This window comes from Dendrobates tinctorius, unplaced genomic scaffold (assembly GCF_039654945.1).
Source record: "Dendrobates tinctorius isolate UK_male_01 unplaced genomic scaffold, ASM3965494v1 ptg000124l, whole genome shotgun sequence".
Classification (NCBI taxonomy): domain Eukaryota; kingdom Metazoa; phylum Chordata; class Amphibia; order Anura; family Dendrobatidae; genus Dendrobates; species Dendrobates tinctorius.
The window spans coordinates 3170637-3198204 of NW_027361792.1; the positions used below are offsets into that span (position 1 = coordinate 3170637).

General features: G+C 49.0%; 1 protein-coding gene across 2 annotated transcripts in view; it reads left to right on the forward strand.

Moving 5' to 3' along the window:
• The first annotated feature begins 2728 nt into the window (after positions 1-2728).
• The window catches only part of TPCN2 (two pore segment channel 2), a 43947-nt gene continuing 19107 nt past the window's right edge, over positions 2729-27568 (forward strand). The window contains exons 1-14 of one of the 2 annotated variants that reach the window (XM_073541736.1): positions 2729-2965; positions 6135-6196; positions 16163-16239; positions 16551-16728; positions 18390-18506; positions 18910-19016; positions 19292-19364; positions 22929-23028; positions 24471-24536; positions 24623-24687; positions 25111-25211; positions 25762-25843; positions 25931-26017; positions 26569-26688. In XM_073541736.1, coding sequence (XP_073397837.1) covers positions 2767-2965; positions 6135-6196; positions 16163-16239; positions 16551-16728; positions 18390-18506; positions 18910-19016; positions 19292-19364; positions 22929-23028; positions 24471-24536; positions 24623-24687; positions 25111-25211; positions 25762-25843; positions 25931-26017; positions 26569-26688 — 1434 coding nt within the window. In that variant the 5' untranslated portion in view covers positions 2729-2766. The remainder of the gene's footprint in view (positions 2966-6134; positions 6197-16162; positions 16240-16550; positions 16729-18389; positions 18507-18909; positions 19017-19291; positions 19365-22928; positions 23029-24470; positions 24537-24622; positions 24688-25110; positions 25212-25761; positions 25844-25930; positions 26018-26568; positions 26689-27568) is intronic. The other variant, XM_073541737.1, reaches the window with a different exon arrangement.

The window sequence follows — 27568 nt, forward strand, 5'->3', positions numbered from 1 at the left end:
TCAGATGAGACCTCCATCAGTGAGCTCGTTCTGATCCAGTGGTGGTCATCTATCAGATGAGACCTCCATCAGTGAGCTTGCTCTGTGCCAGTGGTGGTCATCTATCAGATGAGACCTCCATCAGTGAACCTGTTCTGATCCAGTGGTGGTCATCTATCGGATGAGGCCTCCATCAGTGAGCTTGTTTTGATCCAGTGGTGGTCATCTATCGGATGACACCTCCATCAGTGAGCCCGTTCTGATCCAGTAGTGGTCGTCTATCGGATGAGATCTCCATCAGTGAGCCCGTTCTGATCCAGTGGTGGTCATCTATCGGATGACACCTCCATCAGTGAGCCCGTTCTGATGCAGTGGTGGTCATCTATCGGATGACACCTCCATCAGTGAGCCCGTTCTGATCCAGTGGTGGTCATCTATCGGATGAGACCTCCATCAGTGAGCCCGTTCTGATCCAGTAGTGGTCGTCTATCGGATGAGATCTCCATCAGTGAGCCCGTTCTGATCCAGTGGTGGTCATCTATCGGATGACACCTCCATCAATGAGCCCGTTCTGATGCAGTAGTGGTCATCTATCGGATGAGACCTCCATCAGTGAGCTTGTTTTGATCCAGTGGTGGTCATCTATCGGATGACACCTCCATCAGTGAGCCCGTTCTGATCCAGTAGTGGTCGTCTATCGGATGAGATCTCCATCAGTGAGCCCGTTCTGATCCAGTGGTGGTCATCTATCGGATGACACCTCCATCAGTGAGCCCGTTCTGATGCAGTAGTGGTCATCTATCGGATGAGACCTCCATCAGTGAGCCCGTTCTGATCCAGTGGTGGTCATCTATCGGATGAGACCTCCATCAGTGAGCCCGTTCTGATCCAGTAGTAGTCATCTATCGGATGAGATCTCCATCAGTGAGCCCGTTCTGATCCAGTAGTGGTCATCTATCGGATGAGACCTCCATCAGTGAGCCCGTTCTGATCCAGTAGTGGTCATCTATCGGATGAGATCTCCATCAGTGAGCCCGTTCTGATCCAGTAGTGGTCATCTATCGGATGAGATCTCCATCAGTGAGCCCGTTCTGATCCAGTAGTGGTCATCTATCGGATGAGACCTCCATCAGTGAGCCCGTTCTGACCAAGTAGTGGTCATCTATCGGATGAGACCTCCATCAGTGAGCCCGTTCTGATCCAGTAGTGGTCATCTATCGGATGAGACCTCCATCAGTGAGCCCGTTCTGATCCAGTAGTGGTCATCTATCGGATGAGATCTCCATCAGTGAGCCCGTTCTGATCCAGTAGTGGTCATCTATCGGATGAGATCTCCATCAGTGAGCCCGTTCTGATCCAGTAGTGGTCATCTATCAGATGAGACCTCCATCAGTGAGCCCGTTCTGATCCAGTGGTGGTCATCTATCAGATGAGACCTCCATCAGTGAGCCCGTTATGATCCAGTAGGGGTCGATCATACATCGGCTGAGAGGAGCTCAGAAAAAATTAGAGTGAGCAATACTGTATCAGAATGCGCTCTCTGATGGATGTCTCAGTTTCCTCAATCTGCAGTCAGTAATGAGCAGGGAAAAATAGTCTGGAAAAGTCAAATGGTGTAATATTTATTAACGGAACTCAGTTTTTATTTTTAGTCCCAAATACACTACATGCATTTAGGTAAAAAAAGAAAAAACACCAAAGGTGTCCAGATTCTTTAGGCAGATAAAGTGAATGTAAGGAAAGCAATGCCAAGAGAGGACCAATGAAAAGCAAGCAGGTGCGGGCTCGGGGTGCAACTTTCCACTGCCGGCACCCAATAATAATATGAAAAAGAGCTGTGGTGCCCGCTCTGATCTGAGTGGCTGTTCAGCATGTGTACCTCCATGTCTCCACCCAGGACCGCTCGTCCTCGAGGCTCCAGCCGGAGATCTGCTGTTGGACCCCCAGCGCTCGGCAAGTCATACCCGATCCTGTGGATGGATTCTTACCAAACCAGTCTTGGGCCCCCACAGCAATATTCGGTTAACATGGGTCTTTTTTTATGTAGTGCTGATTTCCCCTGCTACTTACAAGGGGCGTGGCTAATAGGATCCTCAGGGGCGTGGCTCATAAGATCCTCAGAGGGCGTGTCTTTAGCCACGCCTCCTTAGCCAAAACTCACAGTACAGGAAAAGGTCCAAATCTTTGGAACTTCCAGATTTACAAGGAAAAAACAGAAAACTCGGGAACGGCGAAAATAAAATAAGAGCAAAGACTGAACGCTTCTGATTTGGTTGCCGGAGCTTTATAAATGTAGTAATGTTACCGTTACCCGAAATATTGCAGGATACAGAACGAACGATCAAATGACAGTGACCCCCAAAATGGTATCAATAAACCACAGCTCAGGGCGCGAAGGAGAAGACATCGACCGAAAAAAGAAAGGAAAATAACGAAAGCGCAAAAATATGAACTGCCACATCGGAGGATTAATGGCGAACACTCTGTATATAGCTTTAATTACAAGAACTTTATTAAGGGCTAGTGTTTTTTATATATATATATTTTAAACAAAAATGTAAAAAAAAATTTTTTAATAAAGTTTAGCGGATTCACACCCACAATCCTTTGGGAAATGTAGTTCCGAGGACGCTGTAATTCGGGTAGCACTGAGGCGCCGCTAGGAGGTTTGACTACAAGCCCCGGCATGCACCGCGCCGCTCTCCTGTTCCGTGTTACTGACAGGCTGGATGTACACTCGAGGGTTAGTTTTTAGTTTTAAAGATCGGTGATAGTTGGGCGGTCGGGATGGAGTCGGAGCCTCTCCTGGCGTCGGTGGAGAGGAGCTGGTGCGTGGACCCGGACTTCAGCGGCCATGAGAGGCCGCCCCGGAGCGGCTCCTACTCCTCCACTGCACCCTCGGCAGCGGGGCCCCCGGGGCCAGGAGAGGCGAGGGGCCCCGGACTGGAGGAGCCCAATGGTGAGACGTGCGGAGGCTTCCTCTCCGGTAATGTCCCCCTGTCCTGTCATGTGACACCCATAATGATAAGCCCCCCCCGTAATGATAAGCCCCCCCCGTAATGATAAGCCCCCCCCGTAATGATAAGCCCCCCCCGTAATGAGAAGCCCCCCCCGTAATGAGAAGCCCCCCCCCGTAATGAGAAGCCCCCCCCGTAATGAGAAGCCCCCCCCCGTAATGAGAAGCCCCCCCGTAATGAGAAGCCGCCCCCCGTAATGAGAAGCCGCCCCCCGTAATGAGAAGCCGCCCCCCGTAATGAGAAGCCGCCCCCCATAATGAGAAGCCCCCCCACGTAATGAGAAGCCCCCCCCGTAATGAGAAGCCCCCCCCGTAATGAGAAGCCGCCCCCCATAATGAGAAGCCGCCCCCCATAATGAGAAGCCGCCCGTAATGAGAAGCCCCCCCGTAATGAGAAGCCCCCCCGTAATGAGAAGCCCCCCAAAATAAGAAGCCCCCCATAATGAGAAGCCACCCCCCATAATGAGAAGCCCCCCCCGTAATGAGAAGCCCCCCAAAATAAGAAGCCCCCCATAATGAGAAGCCACCCCGTAATGAGAAGCCACCCCCACATAATGAGAAGCCCCCGTAATAAGAAGCCCCCCCGTAATGAGAAGCCCCCCCGTAATGAGAAGCCCCCCGTAATAAGAAGCCCCCCCGTAATAAGAAGCCCCCCCATAATGAGAAGCCCCCCCGTAATGAGAAGCCCCCCGTAATAAGAAGCCCCCCCGTAATAAGAAGCCCCCCCTAATAAGAAGCCCCCCGTAATAAGAAGCCCCCCGTAATGAGAAGCCCCCCCGTAATAAGAAGCCCCCACATAATGAGAAGCCCCCCGTAATAAGAAGCCCCCCCACATAATAAGAAGCCCCCCATAATGAGAAGCCACCCCGTAATAAGAAGCCCCCACATAATGAGAAGCCCCCCGTAATAAGAAGCCCCCCCACATAATAAGAAGCCCCCCGTAATAAGAAGCCCCCCCGTAATGAGAAGCCCCCCAAAATAAGAAGCCCCCCATAATGAGAAGCCACCCCGTAATAAGGAGCCCCCCCACATAATAAGAAGCCCCCCGTAATAAGAAGCGCCCCGTAATAAGAAGCCCCCCCACATAATAAGAAGCCCCCCCGTAATAAGAAGCCCCCCCGTAATAAGAAGCCCCCCGTAATAAGAAGCCCCCCCACATAATAAGAAGCCCCCACATAATAAGAAGCCCCCCGTAATAAGAAGCCCCCCTGTAATAAGAAGCCCCCCGTAATAAGAAGCCCCCCGTAATAAAAAGCGCCCCGTAATAAGAAGCCCCCCCGTAATAAGAAGCCCCCCCGTAATAAGAAGCCCCCCGTAATAAGAAGCCCCCCCACATAATAAGAAGCCCCCCCGTAATAAGAAGCCCCCCTGTAATAAGAAGCCCCCCTGTAATAAGAAGCCCCCCTGTAATAAGAAGCCCCCGTAATAAGAAGCCCCCCGTAATAAGAAGCCCCCCCACATAATAAGAAGCCCCCCGTAATAAGAAGCCCCCCTGTAATAAGAAGCCCCCCTGTAATAAGAAGCCCCCCTGTAATAAGAAGCCCCCCCGTAATAAGAAGCCCCCCTGTAATAAGAAGCCCCCCGTAATAAGAAGCCCCCCCGTAATAAGAAGCCCCCCGTAATAAGCCGCCCCCTCTGGGTCCTTTTTCGCTGACTGCTCTTTTATTGGATTACTTTTCTGTGCTCCTTCCTCTTTTTGTTGTTATCACAGTTCTGATTGGGAAACTTATTTATTTATTTTTTTTACCAAACCTGTTTCCGTGTCGTCATTTTCCGAGGCAGCGCTGGGATGGTTTGCTTTATTCTTTTATTATTTATGTATTTTTTTATTTTATTTTTTGTTTTGGTGGAGAGAGGAGTGCAGAGACTGTGTGTATAGAATTTTTCTTTGTTGAATTCCACTTTCTGGACTCGGCGCCTCTATATTACTATAAGGCAGGGTCGCCGTATACAGCAACACTCACTATATATATAGAAATTTTTTTTTTTTTTTTTTGAAAATGTAAGAATTTCTCCTAAAATTGGAGAAGGAAAAAAATTCCAAAAGCAAAAAAAAAAAGCAGGTTGCACTCCACTATTCTCCCCCATTATTCGGCATCTCCTCTACATGCTCCTCTATATTGTCCGCCCCGACCTTCACACAACGTTAATCTTTCCGCCCGTATCTCCCGGGGCCCATATATATGAGCGGCTCTGACTCTGGGGGGCTGCCTCCCGCTGCAAAGCTTATAATGGGGAGACAAGTCTGTGCCTCCCCTGCAGGCATCACACTGTACAGCTACATGGAGGAGGCTTGAGAATAATCAGACAATCGCATAGATAACAATTCCGCGTTCCGTCCGGTTTCGCGCAGAGAAGCTTCTTGTGAAGCGGTTCTGGGTTTTTCTTTTTGTACCGCTCCCTGTTGCTCCTCGTACACAGATGGTGACTCCGGCCATTGAGGGCCGGTAATGATGGGAGTCCTTGTCTTCTGAGGTTACACCCGGCTTTATTCCTCGCAACGTGACGAGCGACTCGCCCGGCAGCCGTGTAACCAGACCTCAGGAGTCACCAGACCGGTCGTGTGACGCGTCCGTGTGATGCCGGCCGCCCTGCGCTCTCAGCGGACTCCCACCCAGCGCTATTGTCCAGCTGTTGTCAGCCGATCGCTACAATGTATCAGTCCGGATTCCACGATGTCTCAGGATGGAGCCGCCGGATACAATTGTAACAAAGTCTCTGCTGTTAACAAGGGAGTCCGAAACTTTTTCACATTGTAGATGTAGAAACTGTGGAAGCCCCCCGTGTGCCCCTCTGGAGGATTAGATTTCCCGAGGACCCCCTTGTAAAGTGGTAACAATTATTACCCTCCCGAAAAAATGAATAATGCCCCCCAGAGTCCCAATGTTCACAGAAGATGTAAAAAGATAATGCTACACCGGGGTCCGGCACGGTGCGTGGCTGCGCTCCTCATTATGGGGAGCCCCTGCTGCCAAGTATGTAGATCTGTATAATTAGTTTTCTCCGGCAGATGTAAAGCAGCGAATCACCATCCACTGACAGCAAACACAGATCTTACCAACTGTGTAATCACTGCGACATACTGAGCGCTGCTCCGAGCTGCAGGAATGACGCCGACATTGTGCTTCTGTCTCTCCAGGGAACGAAGATGAAAACCTCTATGTGAGTCAGGCTGTTGTGTTCATTGAAGACGCCATCCAGGTAAGAGCGAGATCACTGCAGGGGTGAGGTTCACACAGGTATTTATGCATTGTGAGTGTCTAGCCTTATTATAATCCAGAGCTGCAATCACAGTTCTGCAAGTTTCAGAGCTGAAACGTAAGTAACAGTGACTGCACCAGCAGAATAGTGAGTGCAGCTCTGGAGTATAATACAGGATGTAACTCAGGATCAGTAATGTAATGTATGTACACAGTGACTGCACCAGCAGAATAGTGAGTGCAGCTCTGGAGTATAATACAGGATGTAACTCAGGATCAGTAATGTAATGTATGTACACAGTGACTGCACCAGCAGAATAGTGAGTGCAGCTCTGGAGTATAATACAGGATGTAACTCAGGATCAGTAATGTAATGTATGTACACAGTGACTGCACCAGCAGAATAGTGAGTGCAGCTCTGGAGTATAATACAGGATGTAACTCAGGATCAGTAATGTAATGTATGTACACAGTGACTGCACCAGCAGAATAGTGAGTGCAGCTCTGGAGTATAATACAGGATGTAACTCAGGATCAGTAATGTAATGTATGTACACAGTGACTGCACCAGCAGAATAGTGAGTGCAGCTCTGGAGTATAATACAGGATGTAACTCAGGATCAGTAATGTATGTACACAGTGACTGCACCAGCAGAATAGTGAGTGCAGCTCTGGAGTATAATACAGGATGTAACTCAGGATCAGTAATGTAATGTATGTACACAGTGACTGCACCAGCAGAATAGTGAGTGCAGCTCTGGAGTATAATACAGGATGTAACTCAGGATCAGTAATGTAATGTATGTACACAGTGACTGCACCAGCAGAATAGTGAGTGCAGCTCTGGAGTATAATACAGGATGTAACTCAGGATCAGTAATGTAATGTATGTACACAGTGACTGCACCAGCAGAATAGTGAGTGCAGCTCTGGAGTATAATACAGGATGTAACTCAGGATCAGTAATGTAATGTATGTACACAGTGACTGCACCAGCAGAATAGTGAGTGCAGCTCTGGAGTATAATACAGGATGTAACTCAGGATCAGTAATGTATGTACACAGTGACTGCACCAGCAGAATAGTGAGTGCAGCTCTGGAGTATAATACAGGATGTAACTCAGGATCAGTAATGTAATGTATGTACACAGTGACTGCACCAGCAGAATAGTGAGTGCAGCTCTGGAGTATAATACAGGATGTAACTCAGGATCAGTAATGTAATGTATGTACACAGTGACTGCACCAGCAGAATAGTGAGTGCAGCTCTGGAGTATAATACAGGATGTAACTCAGGATCAGTAATGTAATGTATGTACACAGTGACTGCACCAGCAGAATAGTGAGTGCAGCTCTGGAGTATAATACAGGATGTAACTCAGGATCAGTAATGTAATGTATGTACACAGTGACTGCACCAGCAGAATAGTGAGTGCAGCTCTGGAGTATAATACAGGATGTAACTCAGGATCAGTAATGTATGTACACAGTGACTGCACCAGCAGAATAGTGAGTGCAGCTCTGGAGTATAATACAGGATGTAACTCAGGATCAGTAATGTAATGTATGTACACAGTGACTGCACCAGCAGAATAGTGAGTGTAGCTCTGGAGTATAATACAGGAGGTAACTCAGGATCATAGAATCATAGAATCGTAGAGTTGGAAGGGACCTCCTGGGCCATCTGGTCCAACCCCCTGCTCAAAGCAGGATTCGCTAAATCATCCCAGTTAGATGTCTGTCCAGCCTCTGTTTGAAGACTTCCATTGAAGGAGAACTCGCCACTTCTCGTGGCAGCCTGTTCCACTCATTGATCACTCTAACTGTCAAAAAGTTTTTTCTAATATCTAATCTGTGTCTCCTCCCATTCAGTTTCATCCCATTGCTTCTAGTCTTTCCTTGTGCAAATGAGAATAAAGTTGATCCTTCTACAATGTGACAGCCCTTTAGATATTTGTAGACAGCTATTAAGTCTCCTCTCAGTCTTCTCTTTTGCAAACTAAACATTCCCAAATCCTGCAACCTTTCCTCATAAGACAGGGTTTGCAGACCGGTCACCATTCTGGTCGCTCTTTTCTGAACTTTCTCCAGTTTGTTGATGTCTTTTTTAAAATGTGGTGCCCAAAACTGGACACAATATTCCAGATGAGGTCTGACCAAAGAGGAGTAGAGGGCAATAATGACTTCACGTGATCTAGACTGTATGCTTCTGTTAATACATCCTAGAATTGCATTTGCCTTTTTTGCTGCTGCATCACACTGTTGACTCATATTCAGTCTGTGATCTATTAGTATACCCAAGTCTTTTTCACATGTGCTGTTGCTTAGCCCTATTCCTCCCATTCTGTATATGCTTTTTTCATTTTTATTGCCCAGATGTAGTACTTTGCATTTCTCCCTGTTAAAAATCATTCTGTTAGTTGCTGCCCACTTCTCCAGTTTATTTAAATCTTTTTGAATCCTCTCTCTCTCTTCTCTAGTATTAGCTATCCCTCCTAGCTTTGTGTCATCAGCAAATTTAATCAGTTTACCCTCAATTTCTTCATCTAAATCGTTGATAAAGATGTTGAACAATACAGGGCCCAGGACAGAGCCCTGTGGTACCCCACTTGAGACATTCTTCCAACTGGATGTGCAGCCATTTACGACCACTCTTTGGGTCCGATCACTAAGCCAGTTATGAATCCACCTAACAGTTGCCTTGTCCATTCCATACTTAGTCATTTTTTCAATAAGGATTGTATGAGAGACTTTGTCAAATGCTTTGCTGAAGTCAAGATATACTATATCTACAGCATTTCCTCGATCCACCCAATCAGTGATTCCATCATAGAAGGAAATTAAGTTAGTCTGACATGACTTATTAGTTACAAACCCATGCTGACTCTGTTTAATCACTTCATTCTTATCCAGGTATTGACATACATGTTGTTTAATAATTTGTTCAAAGATCTTTCCTGGTATAGAAGTCAGACTCACCGGCCTATAGTTGCCTGGGTCCACCTTCTTCCCCTTTTTGAAGATAATCAGTAATGTAATGTAATGTATGTACACAGTGACTGCACCAGCAGAATAGTGAGTGCAGCTCTGGGGTATAATACAGGATGTAACTCAGGATCAGTAATGTATGTACACAGTGACTGCACCAGCAGAATAGTGAGTGCAGCTCTGGAGTATAATACAGGAGGTAACTCAGGATCAGTAATATAATGTATGTACACAGTGACTGCACCAGCAGAATAGTGAGTGTAGCTCTGGAGTATAATACAGGAGGTAACTCAGGATCAGTAATGTATGTACACAGTGACTGCACCAGCAGAATAGTGAGTGCAGCTCTGGGGGTATAATACAGGATGTAACTCAGGATCAGTAATGTAATGTATGTACACAGTGACTGCACCAGCAGAATAGTGAGTGCAGCTCTGGGGTATAATACAGGATGTAACTCAGGATCAGTAATGTAATGTATGTACACAGTGACTGCACCAGCAGAATAGTGAGTGCAGCTCTGGAGTATAATACAGGAGGTAACTCAGGATCAGTAATATAATGTATGTACACAGTGACTGCACCAGCAGAATAGTGAGTGTAGCTCTGGAGTATAATACAGGAGGTAACTCAGGATCAGTAATGTATGTACACAGTGACTGCACCAGCAGAATAGTGAGTGCAGCTCTGGGGGTATAATACAGGATGTAACTCAGGATCAGTAATGTAATGTATGTGTACAGTGACTGCACCAGCAGAATAGTGAGTGCAGCTCTGGAGTATAATACAGGATGTAACTCAGGATCAGTAATGTAATGTATGTACACAGTGACTGCACCAGCAGAATAGTGAGTGCAGCTCTGGAGTATAATACAGGATGTAACTCAGGATCAGTAATGTAATGTATGTACACAGTGACTGCACCAGCAGAATAGTGAGTGCAGCTCTGGAGTATAATACAGGATGTAACTCAGGATCAGTAATGTATGTACACAGTGACTGCACCAGCAGAATAGTGAGTGCAGCTCTGGAGTATAATACAGGATGTAACTCAGGATCAGTAATGTAATGTATGTACACAGTGACTGCACCAGCAGAATAGTGAGTGCAGCTCTGGAGTATAATACAGGATGTAACTCAGGATCAGTAATGTATGTACACAGTGACTGCACCAGCAGAATAGTGAGTGCAGCTCTGGGGGTATAATACAGGATGTAACTCAGGATCAGTAATGTAATGTATGTACACAGTGACTGTACCAGCAGAATAGTGAGTGCAGCTCTGGAGTATAATACAGGATGTAACTCAGGATCAGTAATGTAATGTATGTACACAGTGACTGCACCAGCAGAATAGTGAGTGCAGCTCTGGAGTATAATACAGGATGTAACTCAGGATCAGTAATGTATGTACACAGTGACTGCACCAGCAGAATAGTGAGTGCAGCTCTGGGGTTATAATACAGGATGTAACTCAGGATCAGTAATGTAATGTATGTACACAGTGACTGTACCAGCAGAATAGTGAGTGCAGCTCTGGAGTATAATACAGGATGTAACTCAGGATCAGTAATGTATGTACACAGTGACTGCACCAGCAGAATAGTGAGTGCAGCTCTGGGGGTATAATACAGGATGTAACTCAGGATCAGTAATGTAATGTATGTGTACATTGACTGCACCAGCAGAATAGTGAGTGCAGCTCTGGAGTATAATACAGGATGTAACTCAGGATCAGTAATGTATGTACACAGTGACTGCACCAGCAGAATAGTGAGTGCAGCTCTGGAGTATAATACAGGATGTAACTCAGGATCAGTAATGTATGTACACAGTGACTGCACCAGCAGAATAGTGAGTGCAGCTCTGGGGGTATAATACAGGATGTAACTCAGGATCAGTAATGTAATGTATGTACACAGTGACTGTACCAGCAGAATAGTGAGTGCAGCTCTGGAGTATAATACAGGAGGTAACCCAGGATCAGTAATGTATGTACACAGTAACTGCACCAGCAGAATAGTGAGTGCAGCTCTGGAGTATAATACAGGATGTAACTCAGGATCAGTAATGTAATGTATGTACACAGTGACTGCACCAGCAGAATAGTGAGTGCAGCTCTGGGGTATAATACAGGATGTAACTCAGGATCAGTAATGTAATGTATGTACACAGTGACTGCACCAGCAGAATAGTGAGTGCAGCTCTGGGGATATAATACAGGATGTAACTCAGGATCAGTAATGTAATGTATGTACACAGTGACTGCACCAGCAGAATACTGAGTGCAGCTCTGGAGTATAATACAGGAGGTAACTCAGGATCAGTAATGTAATGTATGTACACAGTGACTGCACCAGCAGAATAGTCAGTGTAGCTCTGGAGTATAATACAGGAGGTAACTCAGGATCAGTAATGTATGTACACAGTGACTGCACCAGCAGAATAGTGAGTGCAGCTCTGGGGGTATAATACAGGATGTAACTCAGGATCAGTAATGTAATGTATGTGTATAGTGACTGCACCAGCAGAATAGTGAGTGCAGCTCTGGAGTATAATACAGGATGTAACTCAGGATCAGTAATGTAATGTATGTGTACAGTGACTGCACCAGCAGAATAGTGAGTGCAGCTCTGGAGTATAATACAGGATGTAACTCAGGATCAGTAATGTAATGTATGTACACAGTGACTGCACCAGCAGAATAGTGAGTGCAGCTCTGGAGTATAATACAGGATGTAACTCAGGATCAGTAATGTAATGTATGTACACAGTGACTGCACCAGCAGAATAGTGAGTGCAGCTCTGGAGTATAATACAGGATGTAACTCAGGATCAGTAATTTAATCTATGTACACAGTGACTGCACCAGCAGAATAGTGAGTGCAGCTCTGGGGGTATAATACAGAATGTAACTCAGGATCAGTAATGTAATGTATGTACACAGTGACTGCACCAGCAGAATAGTGAGTGTAGCTCTGGAGTATAATACAGGAGGTAACTCAGGATCAGTAATGTATGTACACAGTGACTGCACCAGCAGAATAGTGAGTGCAGCTCTGGGGGTATAATACAGGATGTAACTCAGGATCAGTAATGTATGTACACAGTAACTGCACCAGCAGAATAGTGAGTTCAGCTCTGGGGATATAATACAGGATGTAACTCAGGATCAGTAATGTAATGTATGTACACAGTGACTGCACCAGCAGAATACTGAGTGCAGCTCTGGAGTATAATACAGGAGGTAACTCAGGATCAGTAATGTAATGTATGTACACAGTGACTGCACCAGCAGAATAGTGAGTGTAGCTCTGGAGTATAATACAGGAGGTAACTCAGGATCAGCAATGTATGTACACAGTGACTGCACCAGCAGAATAGTGAGTGCAGCTCTAGGGGTATAATACAGGATGTAACTCAGGATCAGTAATGTATGTGTACAGTGACTGCACCAGCAGAATAGTGAGTGCAGCTCTGGAGTATAATACAGGATGTAACTCAGGATCAGTAATGTAATGTATGTGTACAGTGACTGCACCAGCAGAATAGTGAGTGCAGCTCTGGAGTATAATACAGGATGTAACTCAGGATCAGTAATGTAATGTATGTACACAGTGACTGCACCAGCAGAATAGTGAGTGCAGCTCTGGAGTATAATACAGGATGTAACTCAGGATCAGTAATGTAATGTATGTACACAGTGACTGCACCAGCAGAATAGTGAGTGCAGCTCTGGAGTATAATACAGGATGTAACTCAGTATCAGTAATGTAATCTATGTACACAGTGACTGCACCAGCAGAATAGTGAGTGCAGCTCTGGGGGTATAATACAGAATGTAACTCAGGATCAGTAATGTAATGTATGTACACAGTGACTGTACCAGCAGAATAGTGAGTGCAGCTCTGGAGTATAATACAGGATGTAACTCAGGATCAGTAATGTATGTACACAGTGACTGCACCAGCAGAATAGTGAGTGCAGCTCTGGGGGTATAATACAGGATGTAACTCAGGATCAGTAATGTAATGTATGTGTACATTGACTGCACCAGCAGAATAGTGAGTGCAGCTCTGGAGTATAATACAGGATGTAACTCAGGATCAGTAATGTATGTACACAGTGACTGCACCAGCAGAATAGTGAGTGCAGCTCTGGAGTATAATACAGGAGGTAACTCAGGATCAGTAATGTATGTACACAGTGACTGCACCAGCAGAATAGTGAGTGCAGCTCTGGGGGTATAATACAGGATGTAACTCAGGATCAGTAATGTAATGTATGTACACAGTGACTGTACCAGCAGAATAGTGAGTGCAGCTCTGGAGTATAATACAGGAGGTAACTCAGGATCAGTAATGTATGTACACAGTGACTGCACCAGCAGAATAGTGAGTGCAGCTCTGGGGTATAATACAGGATGTAACTCAGGATCAGTAATGTAATGTATGTACACAGTGACTGCACCAGCAGAATAGTGAGTGCAGCTCTGGGGATATAATACAGGATGTAACTCAGGATCAGTAATGTAATGTATGTACACAGTGACTGCACCAGCAGAATAGTGAGTGCAGCTCTGGAGTATAATACAGGATGTAACTCAGGATCAGTAATGTAATGTATGTGTACATTGACTGCACCAGCAGAATAGTGAGTGCAGCTCTGGGGTATAATACAGGATGTAACTCAGGATCAGTAATGTATGTACACAGTGACTGAACCAGCAGAATAGTGAGTGCAGCTCTGGGGTATAATACAGGAGGTAACTCAGGATCAGTAATGTATGTACACAGTGACTGCACCAGCAGAATAGTGAGGGCAGCTCTGGAATATAATACAGGAGGTAACTCAGGATCAGTAATGTATGTACACAGTGACTGCACCAGCAGAATAGTGAGGGCAGCTCTGGAGTATAATGTATACGTGGGGAGTGTTGTGGCGTTGAGCTGTGTGTTATTAGTAGAATCTGTCGGGTAGACATGAATCTCCTGATTTTTTTGTCACCTTTGGGCTATGGACATGTTGACGCTTTGTGTGTGATAGTCAGGGAATGATATACAGTCATGGCCAAAAGTTTAGAGAATGACACAAATATTAATTTTTACAAAGTCTACTGCTTCATTTTTTCTAATGGCAATTTGCATATACTTCATAATGTTATAAAGAGTGATCAGCTTAACAGCAATTACTTGCAAAGTCAATATTTGCCTAGAAAATGAACTTTATCCCCCAAAACACATTTCAACATCATTGCAGCCCTGCCTTAAAAGGACCAGCTAACATCGTTTCAGTGATTGCTCCATTAACACAGGTGTGGGTGTTGATGAGGACAGGGCTGGAGATCAATCTGTCATGATTAAGTAAGAATGACACCACTGGACACTTTAAAAGGAGGCTGGTGCTTGGCATCATTGTTTCTCTTCTGTTAACCATGGTTATCTCTAAAGAAACACGTGCAGTCATCATTGCACTACACAAAAATGGCCTAACAGGGAAGAGTATCGCAGCTAGAAAGATTGCACCTCAGTCAACAATCTATCGCATCATCAAGAACTTCAAGGAGAGAGGTTCCCTTGTTGCCAAAAAGGCTCCAGGGCGCCCAAGAAAGACCAGCAAGCGCCAGGACCGTCTCTTAAAAGTGTTTCAGCTGCGGGATCGGGCTACCAGCAGTGCAGAGCTTGCTCAGGAATGGCAGCAGGCAGGTGTGAGTGCATCTGCACGCACTGTGAGGCGGAGACTCTTGGAGCAAGGCCTGGTCTCAAGGAGGGCAGCAAAGAAGCCATTTCTCTCCAGGAAAAACATCATGGACTGATATTCTGCAAGAGGTACAGGGAGTGGACTGCTGAGGACTGGGGTAAAGTCATTTTCTCTGATGAATCCCCTTTTCGATTGTTTGGGACATCTGGAAAACGGCTTATTCGGAGAAGACCAGGTGAGCGCTACCACCAGTCTTGTCTCATGCCAACTGTCAAGCATCCTGAAACCATTCATGTGTGGGGTTGCTTCTCAGCCAAGGGAATGGGCTCTCCCTCAGTCTTGCCTAAAAACACAGCCATGAATAAAGAATGGTACCAGAATGTCCTCCAAGAGCAACTTCTCCCAACCGTCCAAGAGCAGTTTGGCGATCAACAATGCCTTTTTCAACATGATGGAGCACCTTGCCATAAAGCAAAGGTGATAACTAAATGGCTCAGGGAACAAAACATAGAGATTTTGGGACCATGGCCTGGAAACTCCCCAGATCTTAATCCCATTGAGAACTTGTGGTCAATCATCAAGAGACGGGTGGACAAACAAAAACCTTCAAATTCAGACAAAATAAAAGCATTGATTTTGCAAGAATGGACTGCTATCAGTCAGGATTTGATCCAGAAGTTGATTGAGAGCATGCCAGGGAGAATTGCTGAGGTCCTGAAGAAGAAGGGTCAACACTGCAAATATTGACTTGCTGCATTAACTCATTCTGTCAATATAACCTTTTGCTACTCATAATATGATTGCAATTATATTTCTGTATGTGATAAAAACATCTGACAAACGCACATAAAAACCAGAGGCCAGCAGATCATGTGAAAATATAATATTTGTGTCATTCTCAAAACTTTTGGCCATGACTGTAATTCGGGTTTCGCCTCGGGGGATTTTTGTACCACAACCTTCCAGCAGAGCACAGTGGTCACTCGTGGCTGCAGGCTGATGAGGACGGGGTCTTCCCGTCTTTCCCACAGTTTTTGTACAATGAGCTTTTCTTGTGGGTGGATTGTGATGACTGATGAGCTGATGGACATTCTGGCGTCTGCTGCAATGACTCCTAGTCACATTGTTGTACGTGTAGAATATATCTGAGATGGAAAATGAAACAACTTTACAAATGTGTTCTCTTTCCGTTTCGTGTATGCAGCTCTTGTTTAGCCTAATGTATCGCCATGGTTACAGCCTGTAAACTTCACTGTAGTCTGACTCTTCTGTGTTTTCAGTATCGCTCCATAGACCATCGGGTCGACCAGACCTCCCTGCAGTTGTATCGATGGTATTATTCCGACCTGTGCCAATGGTAAGTGTACGTGGTACGTAATGCTGTAAAAGTGGGGTATTACTAGCTCGACCACCTTGCGGGAGCCCTAAAACTGCAAGAGCGCACTTGAGTAGGAAAAGGGAAAGATCGATAATGGCAAAAATTTACTGCACCCTAGATAGCGCTCTATTGTCCTCTGTTATCAGCCATTTGAGGTTGGGCAGGATCTGACTGTAGCAGTCTCCATGGGCGGGTGTGACGGGCAGTGCAGGCACATCCCGGCCCCCATGACTGCCGTGTAGGCACAGATTTGGGTGGGACTGACCTCATCCGGCCGTCGTCTTCTGTAGGATTCTGAATGTGACGATCTTTGTGAATCTGGCGTTGGCCTTCGTGGAGAAGCCGTCATCCCTGACACTGACGTCCGATGTCCGGTATCGCAAAGCTGCCTGGGAGCCTCCGTGTGGCCTCACCGAGAGCGTGGAGCTCGTCACATTCCTGCTGTTTATTGCAGATCTCTCTGTGAAGGTAAAAGCCCCAAAACTGCTGGAGCCCACCCCCACCGCGGTCAGCAGCAAGAGGCTGGGAGGGTGATCCACGGTGATGTTTTCTTCCAGGGTCGAGGTCTCATCTTCCCATTACTTTGGGCACAGGTCCCCTGCCACCTCTTCCTTCCCTTTACCCAGTACTCTGGTCCCTGGCCACCCATTCCTTCCCTTTCCCTGGGGCTCAGGTCCATGGCCACCACTTCCTTCCCTTTACCTATGACTCAGGTCTCTGGCCATTCTTTCCTTCCATCTCCCCGAGGCGCAGGACCTCGTTTCCCTCTTCCTTCCCTTTCCCCGGGGCACAGATCCCCAACCATTCTTTCCTTCCCTCTCCCCGGGACACAGGTGCCCTGCCGCCCCTTCCTGCCCACTCCCTGGGACACAGGTCCCTGACCGCCCCTTCCTTCCCTCTCCTGGGGACTGAGGTCCCTGGCCACCCCTTCCTGCCCTCTCCCCGGGACACAGGTCCCTGGCCACCCCTTCCTGCCCTCTCCCCGGGACACAGGTCCCTGACCACCCCTTCCTGCCCTCTCCCCGGGACACAGGTCCCCGACCACCCCTTCCTGCCCTCTCCCCGGGACTGAGGTCCCCGACCACCCCTTCCTGCCCTCTCCCCGGGACACAGGTCCCTGGCCACCCCTTCCTGCCCTCTCCCCGGGACACAGGTCCCTGACCACCCCTTCCTTCCCTCTCCCCGGGACACAGGTCCCCGACCACCCCTTCCTGCCCTCTCCCCAGGACACAGGTCCCCGACCACCCCTTCCTGCCCTCTCCCCGGGACACAGGTCCCCGACCACCCCTTCCTGCCCTCTCCCCGGGACACAGGTCCCCGACCACCCCTTCCTGCCCTCTCCCCGGGACACAGGTCCCTGACCACCCCTTCCTTCCCTCTCCCCGGGACACAGGTCCCCGACCACCCCTTCCTGCCCTCTCCCCGGGACTGAGGTCCCTGGCCACCCCTTCCTGCCCTCTCCCCGGGACACAGGTCCCTGGCCACCCCTTCCTGCCCTCTCCCCGGGACACAGGTCCCTGGCCACCCCTTCCTGCCCTCTCCCCGGGACACAGGTCCCCGACCACCCCTTCCTGCCCTCTCCCCGGGACACAGGTCCCCGACCACCCCTTCCTGCCCTCTCCCCGGGACACAGGTCCCCGACCACCCCTTCCTGCCCTCTCCCCGGGACTGAGGTCCCCGGCCACCCCTTCCTGCCCTCTCCCCGGGGCACAGGTCCCCGGCCACCCCTTCCTTCCCTTTACCCGGGACTTAGATCCCCGGCCACCCCTTCCTGCCCTCTCCCTGGGACACCGGTCCCCGACCACCCCTTCCTTCCCTTTTCCCGGGGAACAGATCCTTGGCCACCCCTTCCCTGTTGCAGACCAGCCTGTGCTATTCCTTTAGCCTTGCCTTTGGACCTCCTTCCTGACCCTGACCTGTCATTGCGATGGTGATGTGGCTCTCGGAGGGCTCCCAGCGCTGCGTCCATCCATTGCTCCTCTCCTTTATAACCCACTGGAGCCTGGATATAAACAGACGGTGACTGTAACTGCTGCAGTATATTATTGAGAATCATCGGAGGACCCGGGGACCTTGTGTAATGTCCATTAGCGCAAATAATTTTCTGAAGTTGTTTCTTTCTTCCTCAGAGTTATTTGATCGGCTGGACAGAGTTCACCAAGAACAAGTGGCTGCTCGGCTACATCCTGGCGCTCGCCATTTCCCTGGCGGATTGGACGGTGTCCCTGTGCTTCATGTGCCGGGAGGTAAGGTGTCTGTGTGGTGGAGCCGGTGTCTTGGGATGTGGCTCCAGGAACAGACAGACGCTTCATCCTTAAAGGGAGATTGAGTTATGAAATCAAATAGTGAGAATATCACTATAAAGTTCTACTCATCCTTCATCCAAAATGGTGCACGATCCAAAAACAGACTTTAATATGACCCGGGAGGTGATCATTGTTCCCCTTCTTCCCCCCCCCCCCCAGGACTCGAGAGCTTTAGTATGGAGGAGGCGCAGGGCTTCGGCCAGTTTGTCTCCAGTAGTGAGGCCGCTTGTGCCTTGGTTCCCCCCATCATGCTGTCTGCAATGAAAGACTTAACTCCAGACCCCCTTAGTTTGGTTACTGACCCTCTAGTTGGTCCTCACAACACTGATTTTCTTTCCTAAAGGGGGTGCGAATCCGGAGGCTCCTGCGACCGTTCTTTCTTCTCCAGAACTCGTCTCTAATGAAAAAGACTCTAAAATGCATAAAGAGGACGCTGCCGGAGATGGGCAGGTAGGACGGCGTCCGGGGTGTTTGGGGGGCATTTATCCCGTCATCAGACAGAGAAGGATTCCTGCAGAGATTGTCTGCAAGGATGTAGATGCATCGCTTTGCATAGGCGCTGCGTACACAAACCTGAAGATAGTTTTGGATTCCACACCATGTGCAGAACAACTTTATTTTTTATGTTGGATGCATTAATGCTTTTAAGTGTTGCAAAAGTCTGCAAATCCTGAGGACTTGTGTGTGTCTGGGGCTGTGTCTGATCATTGGTTTTCTGTCCTCAGTGTGATGCTGCTCCTGGCGCTGCACCTCTGCCTCTTCACCATGTTCGGCATGCTGCTGTTCGCTCACTCCAAGGTAACTACACTAATAATGAGCCGGACGCGTCAACGTTCTTGCGTGTCTGCAGTAGCCCACTCATCAGCCTGTGGCCCCCAGCAATTGACCTCAGACCACTGTTTTGCTGGATTCTCATGGCCTCGAGTTGAAACAGAAAACCTTAAAACTTATGCTCGCTTTTCATGTGCCCTCCTGATGCCTACCCCGCTGCTACTGCTTTCTGTTCTTCATAGGAACCGGATTTCTGCTTCTTGACTCTGACATCGGTTTATCTCCCCCCGCTGTGTTATTAGTTGTTTAAAAAAAAAAAAAGCAGGGAGGAAGCACAGGGGAAGGTGTGCGGGAGCCGTGCAGTGTCACATGAGACCAGTGAAGGAGCAGGGAGGAAGCACAGGGGAAGGTGTGCGGGAGCCGTGCAGTGTCACATGAGACCAGTGAAGGAGCAGGGAGGAAGCACAGGAGAAGGTGTGCAGGAGCCATGCGGTGTCACATGAGACCAGTGAAGGAGCAGGGAGGAAGCACAGGGGAAGGTGTGCAGGAGCCATGCGGTGTCACATGAGACCAGTGAAGGAGCAGGGAGGAAGCACAGGAGAAGGTGTGCAGGAGCCATGCGGTGTCACATGAGACGTGAAGTAGCAGGGGGTAAGCACAGGGGGAAGGTGTCACAGGAGAGCAGTGAATGAGCAGGGAGGGAGTACAGGGGAAGGTGTGTGGGAGCCATGCGGTGTCACATGAGACCAATGATAGAGCAGGGAGGAAGCACAGGGGAAGGTTTGCAGGAGCCATGCGGTGTCACAGGAGAGCAGTGAAGGAGCAGGGAGGGAGTACAGGGGAAGGTGTGCGGGAGCCATGCAGTGTCACATGAGACCAGTGACAGAGCAGGGAGGAATCACAGGGGAAGGTTTGCAGGAGCCATGCGGTGTCACAGGAGACCAGTGAAGGAGCAGGGAGGAAGCACAGGGGAAGGTGTGCGGGAGCCATGCGGTGTCATATGAGACCAGTGACGGAGCAGGGAGGAAGCACAGGGGAAGGTGTGCAGGAGCCATGCGGTGTCACATGAGACGTGAAGTAGCAGGGAGGAAGCACAGGGGGAAGGTGTCACAGGAGAGCAGTGAATGAGCAGGGAGGGAGTACAGGGGAAGGTGTGCGGGAGCCATGTGGTGTCATATGAGACCAGTGACGGAGCAGGGAGGAAGCACAGGGGAAGGTTTGCAGGAGCCATGCGGTGTCACATGAGACGTGAAGTAGCAGGGAGGAAGCACAGGGGGAAGGTGTCACAGGAGAGCAGTGAATGAGCAGGGAGGGAGTACAGGGGAAGGTGTGCGGGAGCCATGCGGTGTCATATGAGACCAGTGACGGAGCAGGGAGGAAGCACAGGGGAAGGTGTGCAGGAGCCATGCGGTGTCACATGAGACGTGAAGTAGCAGGGAGGAAGCACAGGGGGAAGGTGTCACAGGAGAGCAGTGAATGAGCAGGGAGGGAGTACAGGGGAAGGTGTGCGGGAGCCATGCGGTGTCATATGAGACCAGTGACGGAGCAGGGAGGAAGCACAGGGGAAGGTGTGCAGGAGCCATGCGGTGTCACATGAGACGTGAAGTAGCAGGGAGGAAGCACAGGGGGAAGGTGTCACAGGAGAGCAGTGAATGAGCAGGGAGGGAGTACAGGGGAAGGTGTGCGGGAGCCATGTGGTGTCACATGAGACCAGTGATAGAGCAGGGAGGAAGCACAGGGGAAGGTTTGCAGGAGCCATGCGGTGTCACAGGAGACCAGTGAAGGAGCAGGGAGGAAGCACAGGGGAAGGTGTGCGGGAGCCATGCGGTGTAATATGAGACCAGTGACGGAGCAGGGAGGAAGCACAGGGGAAGGTGTGCAGGAGCCATGCGGTGTCACATGAGACGTGAAGTAGCAGGGAGGAAGCACAGGGGGAAGGTGTCACAGGAGAGCAGTGAATGAGCAGGGAGGGAGTACAGGGGAAGGTGTGCGGGAGCCATGTGGTGTCACAGGAGAGCAGTGAAGGAGCAGGGAGGGAGTACAGGGGAAGGTGTGCGGGAGCCATGCAGTGTCACATGAGACCAGTGACAGAGCAGGGAGGAATCACAGGGGAAGGTTTGCAGGAGCCATGCGGTGTCACATGAGACGTGAAGTAGCAGGGAGGAAGCACAGGGGGAAGGTGTCACAGGAGAGCAGTGAATGAGCAGGGAGGAAGCACAGGGGAAGGTGTGCAGGAGCCATGCGGTGTCACAGGAGAGCAGTGAAGGAGCAGGGAGGGAGTACAGGGGAAGGTGTGCGGGAGCCATGCAGTGTCACATGAGACCAGTGACAGAGCAGGGAGGAATCACAGGGGAAGGTTTGCAGGAGCCATGCGGTGTCACATGAGACGTGAAGTAGCAGGGAGGAAGCACAGGGGGAAGGTGTCACAGGAGAGCAGTGAATGAGCAGGGAGGAAGCACAGGGGAAGGTGTGCCGGAGCCATGCGGTGTCACATGAGAGCAGTGAAGGAGCAGGGAGGAAGCACAGGGGAAGGTGTCACAGGAGAGCAGTGAATGAGCAGGGAGGGAGTACAGGGGAAGGTGTGCGGGAGCCATGCGGTGTCACATGAGAGCAGTGAAGGAGCAGGGAGGAAGCACAGGGGAAGGTGTGCCGGAGCCGTGCGGTGTCACATGAGACCAGTGAAGGAGAAGGGAGGAAGCACAGGAGTCAAATAAGAACGGGAGGAGGAGCTTTTATAGGTTTTGATAGAATGTTGATTTTAATACATGTTTTATCTCCCTAGAGTGCTCCTTTAATGACAGGGGAAACCCTCTTAATAACTTCTGAAAGCGGATTCTGGTGCACAATGTGCCTTCATAGACACGTCGTAGCAGAGACACTTGGTGTCCGGAGCCCAAATCACCTTCTATTTTACCTTTACAAAGTCGGATTAGCAGCTTCTATTAATAAAAGGGAGCGGAAGTTTCTTCTTCTCGGTCATCAATATGAGATGTGTCGGGGTCTGACACCCGGCATCGCCTCCGATCAGCTGTTGTCAGCTTTGGCGGTGGCCAGAAGTAATCGCACAGCAATTATAAAATTAAAGATTAAAAGAACCATAAATCACCTGACGGCTCGCCCCCAATGCTCCGTGATCCCCCGACAATCTGTTTTCATTCTGCAGTGATCACGTACATCCATGTGACGACTGCAGCCAATCGCTGGCCTCAGCAGTTGTCGTACACGCTAGTGATTGGCTGCAGCGTTAGATGACGTTATCCTTCCTGGAAGTTAATGTATCCAGATTGTCTTCTCCTGTTGCACGTTAACATGTAAATGTCACATCCGGCTTCTTCTCTGACTTTGCTCTTGTTTCCGTGTAGGTCGACAACTCTCTGCTTTCCTCTGTTGTCAGGACTAAGCTCTCCTGTATGTAAGCACCAGGTCTTCCCTTCTGTCTCTCCTTGTGACTGTCAGCTCTTGGGCTCGCTCCTCCTTCTCCTTGGCCGTAACGATAATGATGTAGATGCAATGTGTCACTTTTTTTTTTTTTTTTCCTTTGGCGTTTTACATCCTTTTAATTTTTTTCTATCTTGTCTATTTTTCCGCCAGGATTCCAAGGTTGACGTCGAGTGGTCGCGATATTTTCGGAATCTGCCGGACTCGCTGACCTCCCTGCTGGTGCTGCTGACCACTGCTAACAATCCCGATGGTGAGTTCCAATTAAACTGAACTGATGAGGCTGCGCTAACGCAGTGTAACATGGTTGTTTTACACCCCTGTCCTGCGAATCTTGCCTTGTCTAATAAATGAGGCTGCTGACTGACACGGTGCTGTTATTTAGTCTGCAAAGTTCAAGTGCTTCCAGATCCTTCTCTACAAGTGACTCTTCTAGTTCTACCTCTTCTCTGAGAATATATTGTGGCCTACATATTATTATTTTCAGACCCTTCTCTATCAGTGACTCTCCTAATTCCCCCCCACCATAACATATTGTCCCCACAGATTATTAGTTCCCAGGTGTATAACGACATTGTACCTCATCTGCCCGAACACTGTTTGTCCAAGTTCACTTGAATATTTTCTATTGACTACAGTCTACTTGACTGAGTTGATATCATTAAAGAGGACTTGTCACTTGCTGAAAAAGTTAAGTACCTTGTAAATAATCCCTGCTTTCCCCTGATTCTGACGCTTTTTTCCGTTTTGCGCTGCGTCGCTCCATTGCAGAGATATTAAAATTTGTTGCTTTTGAAGCACAGCATGTGAAATCTTCTTGTAGTGCAACTGGGCGTTTCTTCAGAGTTTTCTCTGGGGGGCGTGCTCTGTCACTCCTCCCTCCCAGATGCTGCCAATCGCAGCATGGCAGCTAATCTAGGAGTCTGTCTCAGATGCTGCTGAGCTGTGATTGGCAGCATCAGGGAGGGAGGAGTGACAGAGCACGCAACCAGAGAAGACATTATAGAAACGCCCAGTTGCACTACAAGAAGAGATTTCACATACTGCGCTCCAGAAGGAACAAACGTGAATATCTGTGCAATAGAGAGACGCAGCTCAAAACGGAAAAGTGCGGCAGAATCAGTGGAGCTCGGGGATTTTTACAAGGCATTTCACAATAATTTTTGAGCAAGTGACCGGTCCTCTTTAAACTTCTTTTAATAATGGCACTTTCAAGGGTACAGTTTTGCCTTTTTAGATGTCAATAATGGGTTAAATGAGTGATTTCCAAAGTCTCCATACATGGTAAATGAAAGTCGGCCAAATTTTCCAAATTCACCGGGACGAAACGACAATCTGATGTGTAGAGGTTTTTTTCTTTTCCCCACTGTTGCCCCTTTCCAACAACAGATGATATTGGGGGAGATGAGAATTGGAAAGTTCAATTCCCAATCTATTTATCTGTGAACTCTTTTCTTGGCTCATCTGGTCTTCTAGGGGGTAAAAATATAAATTTGCAAAAAGTTTTAGTTAAACTTTTCTCCATTTCTTAGTTATCCAGTCGTTTCTATATTCTCTGAAACTGAAAAGTACCAGAGGCGAGGGATGAAATAAATAAAAGTGTAACTGGTCATTAAGGCGTTGACACCGTAGTCGAGATACATTCCCGGCTGTCGCTTAATAACCTGATTGTCCTGAATCCTTGTCCCCCGACAGTGATGATTCCGGCGTATTCCTACAACCGGGCGTACTCCCTCTTCTTCATCATATTCACAGTCATAGGTAGGTGACATGCGGGGGTCCGTCCTGATCCCACCGTCCCCCGGCCGTTAATATTACTCCATTACTTACTCTCCTTTGTTCCGCAGGAAGTCTGATCCTGATGAACTTGCTGACCGCCGTCATCTACAACCAGTTCCGCGGCTATTTAATGGTACGTTTATTAGCCCCTACAGTTAAAGGGAATGTCCAGGATTGGGAAGAAAAAAAAAAAATAAAAGTGCAAGAATTGCTGCTTTTTGGTCGCCGCAAACAATGCAATAAAAAAAAAAAGGAAAACTATCAATATGACGCGTATACCCCAAAATGATACCAATGTATCGCCAAACCCTAAACCAGCTCCATCAATGGAGAAATAAATGTACTGGTCCCAGAGAATGGTGTAATGCAAAGTTTATTTTCTTATTTTCATTTTTTTAACTAGTAAAATATAGAAGAAAAGTTAAAAAATAAAATACAAACTTGCTATCGCCATGAATCGCACCGAGCGGGAGGCTGGCGTTGTTGCCGGGTGGTTAGTGAGGACACATTTGGTTTCTTTTTTTTTTTTTCTCCTTTATTTGGTTCTTTTCTGCAGAAATCGGTGCAGGCGTCGCTGCTGAGGAGAAGACTGGGAATTCGAGCGGCTTTTGAAGTTCTCTCCTTCTACCGGGAGGTGACATGCAGCAATCGTGACCAGTAAGTGTGGGACAGTGTTTAGTTATTATTGTAATATTTATTAACTCTTATTTTTTTTAGCACAGTGCCGTAGTTGTTGTTTAGGCAGTGTTTGTTAACCCCTGAGCAGCATCTGCCGCACTTACAGCGGCTCTGCACACGTACTCTGCCTTCCCCATGTCTGCCATGTTATTAATCCAATGAAGCCCAGACTCTCAGTGATGCCGTAGACGGCGGTATTAATCCTCTGTATACCGGGATCCAGCGATTGTGGGTTCAAGAACTTGGACTTTTATGGAATGTTTTTTTGAGACTACTTACTTTCTGGTGGTCCCTCTGTTCCTCACTGCTGTGTAACCCCTCAGATGCCACAGTTGATATTAGCCGTTGAATCTAAGGGGTTGATCAGTCGCAGCGATTACAAGCGGTGGCCCAGTAATTCCTATGCACATTTGACTCTGATTTTTGGGCAATGTCGCTCAGGTGTCACAGTAGTTTGTGTATGATGAGCGTTGTTGGGTCGGTGTGCAGCGGCCATGTTCACTCCTACGAGTCCTTTCCTCTCTCCCAGGGACGGTGTGGACTGTGAGACCTTCACTAAAGTTCTACTGAAAGTCAAGCTGGATGCCTACTGCAAGATGGCGATCATGGAGGTTGGGGCCGCCGAGGTCGCTGCGGTTTGTTTAATGGAATCCTTATATTCCACTTTTATTTATTTTTTTTTTCTTCTTTTTTTGCAGCAAGCGAAATGCTGCCCCGGCAGCGTCATCTCTGCAGAGCTGTTCCAGAAGCTGTTCGATGAGCTGGATAAGGATCCGGTCAGACAGGTAACGTGCGCAGCTCTCGCCTCCAGGTCTGTCCATTGTCATCGGAGGGGGTCGCCCATAGCAGTGTCAGACTGCACACTGGCCGATTTCTGGGGGCTGGATATCGTCCCGCTCCTTTTATGTCCTGTATTCAGCAGTCTGCTGCAGATTGGAGCATCCACTGTGGGTTGTCAGGAGCTGACAACTAACCTGTAGTACTGTGCTGCTCGCACAGCTGAGTTTCTGTTGCATTGTATCACATGCAGAACCTCAATGTTCTCCTATCGACAAACGGCCCTAAAGTACATTGTGACAAACTGCAGCTGTGAGCAGGGAGACGGCCGAGCGTCAGCCTCTGAGGTCACTGAAAGCAGCAGAGAGCCCAGATTAGGGAGAAGTCACATGTCACTATTAGAAAGTTACAGAAGTTTTAATTCGATGATTTGTTGGAGTTGTAGCAAGTTCTATCTTATCGGCATGGGATAACTGGGGGTCTGACCTCTTAGCCCGACCTCCAGTGATCACAAGTTATCACCTATCTAACTGCGTACTTCGGACCTTTGTTTTCACAGCACCCACCGCAGCCCACGTATCAGTCCAGGTTCCTTCAGATTTTGCAGGTCGTCGGCAGCCATCGCAATTTTGACTACCTGGGGAACATGGTGGCTCTGGCTAATCTCCTCTCCATCTGTGTAAGTGATGACTTCTGCGCTGTGTAGTATTTCACACTTACACTCTAGAAAACGAAATCCCGAGCAGATGAGGCTCTCTGCTATATAATCGGGGGTTCTCCCGAGCGAAGAACCCACCCGCCCTAATGTCAATTTACCCTAATAATTCAGGATGTGTCCTAGTGCCAAACATTTTTTAAGGGGGGTTCTACGTGACTGTGATATTGATGTCTTGTCATTCGATAAGTCCATAGAATGTAGTTGACCAGAGACCAACGCGCGCCGTCCTCGTCCGGCCAGCGCGCGCCGTCCTCGTCCGGCCAGCGCGCGCCGTCCTCGTCCGGCCAGCGCGCGCCGTCCTCGTCCGGCCAGCGCGCGCCGTCCTCGTCCGGCCAGCGCGCTCCGTCCTCGTCCGGCCAGCGCGCTCCGTCCTCGTCCGGCCAGCGCGCTCCGTCCTCGTCCGGCCAGCGCGCTCCGTCCTCGTCCGGCCAGCGCGCTCCGTCCTCGTCCGGCCAGCGCGCGCTGTCCTCGTCCGGCCAGCGCGCGCTGTCCTCGTCCGGCCAGCGCGCTCCGTCCTCGTCCGGCCAGCGCGCGCCGTCCTCGTCCGGCCAGCGCGCTCCGTCCTCGTCCGGCCAGCGCGCGCCGTCCTCGTCCGGCCAGCGCGCTCCGTCCTCGTCCGGCCAGCGCGCTCCGTCCTCGTCCGGCCAGCGCGCTCCGTCCTCGTCCGGCCAGCGCGCGCCGTCCTCGTCCGGCCAGCGCGCTCCGTCCTCGTCCGGCCAGCGCGCTCCGTCCTCGTCCGGCCAGCGCGCGCCGTCCTCGTCCGGCCAGCGCGCGCCGTCCTCGTCCGGCCAGCGCGCGCCGTCCTCGTCCTGCCACCCAAGCAGCTGATAAAGAGCACACA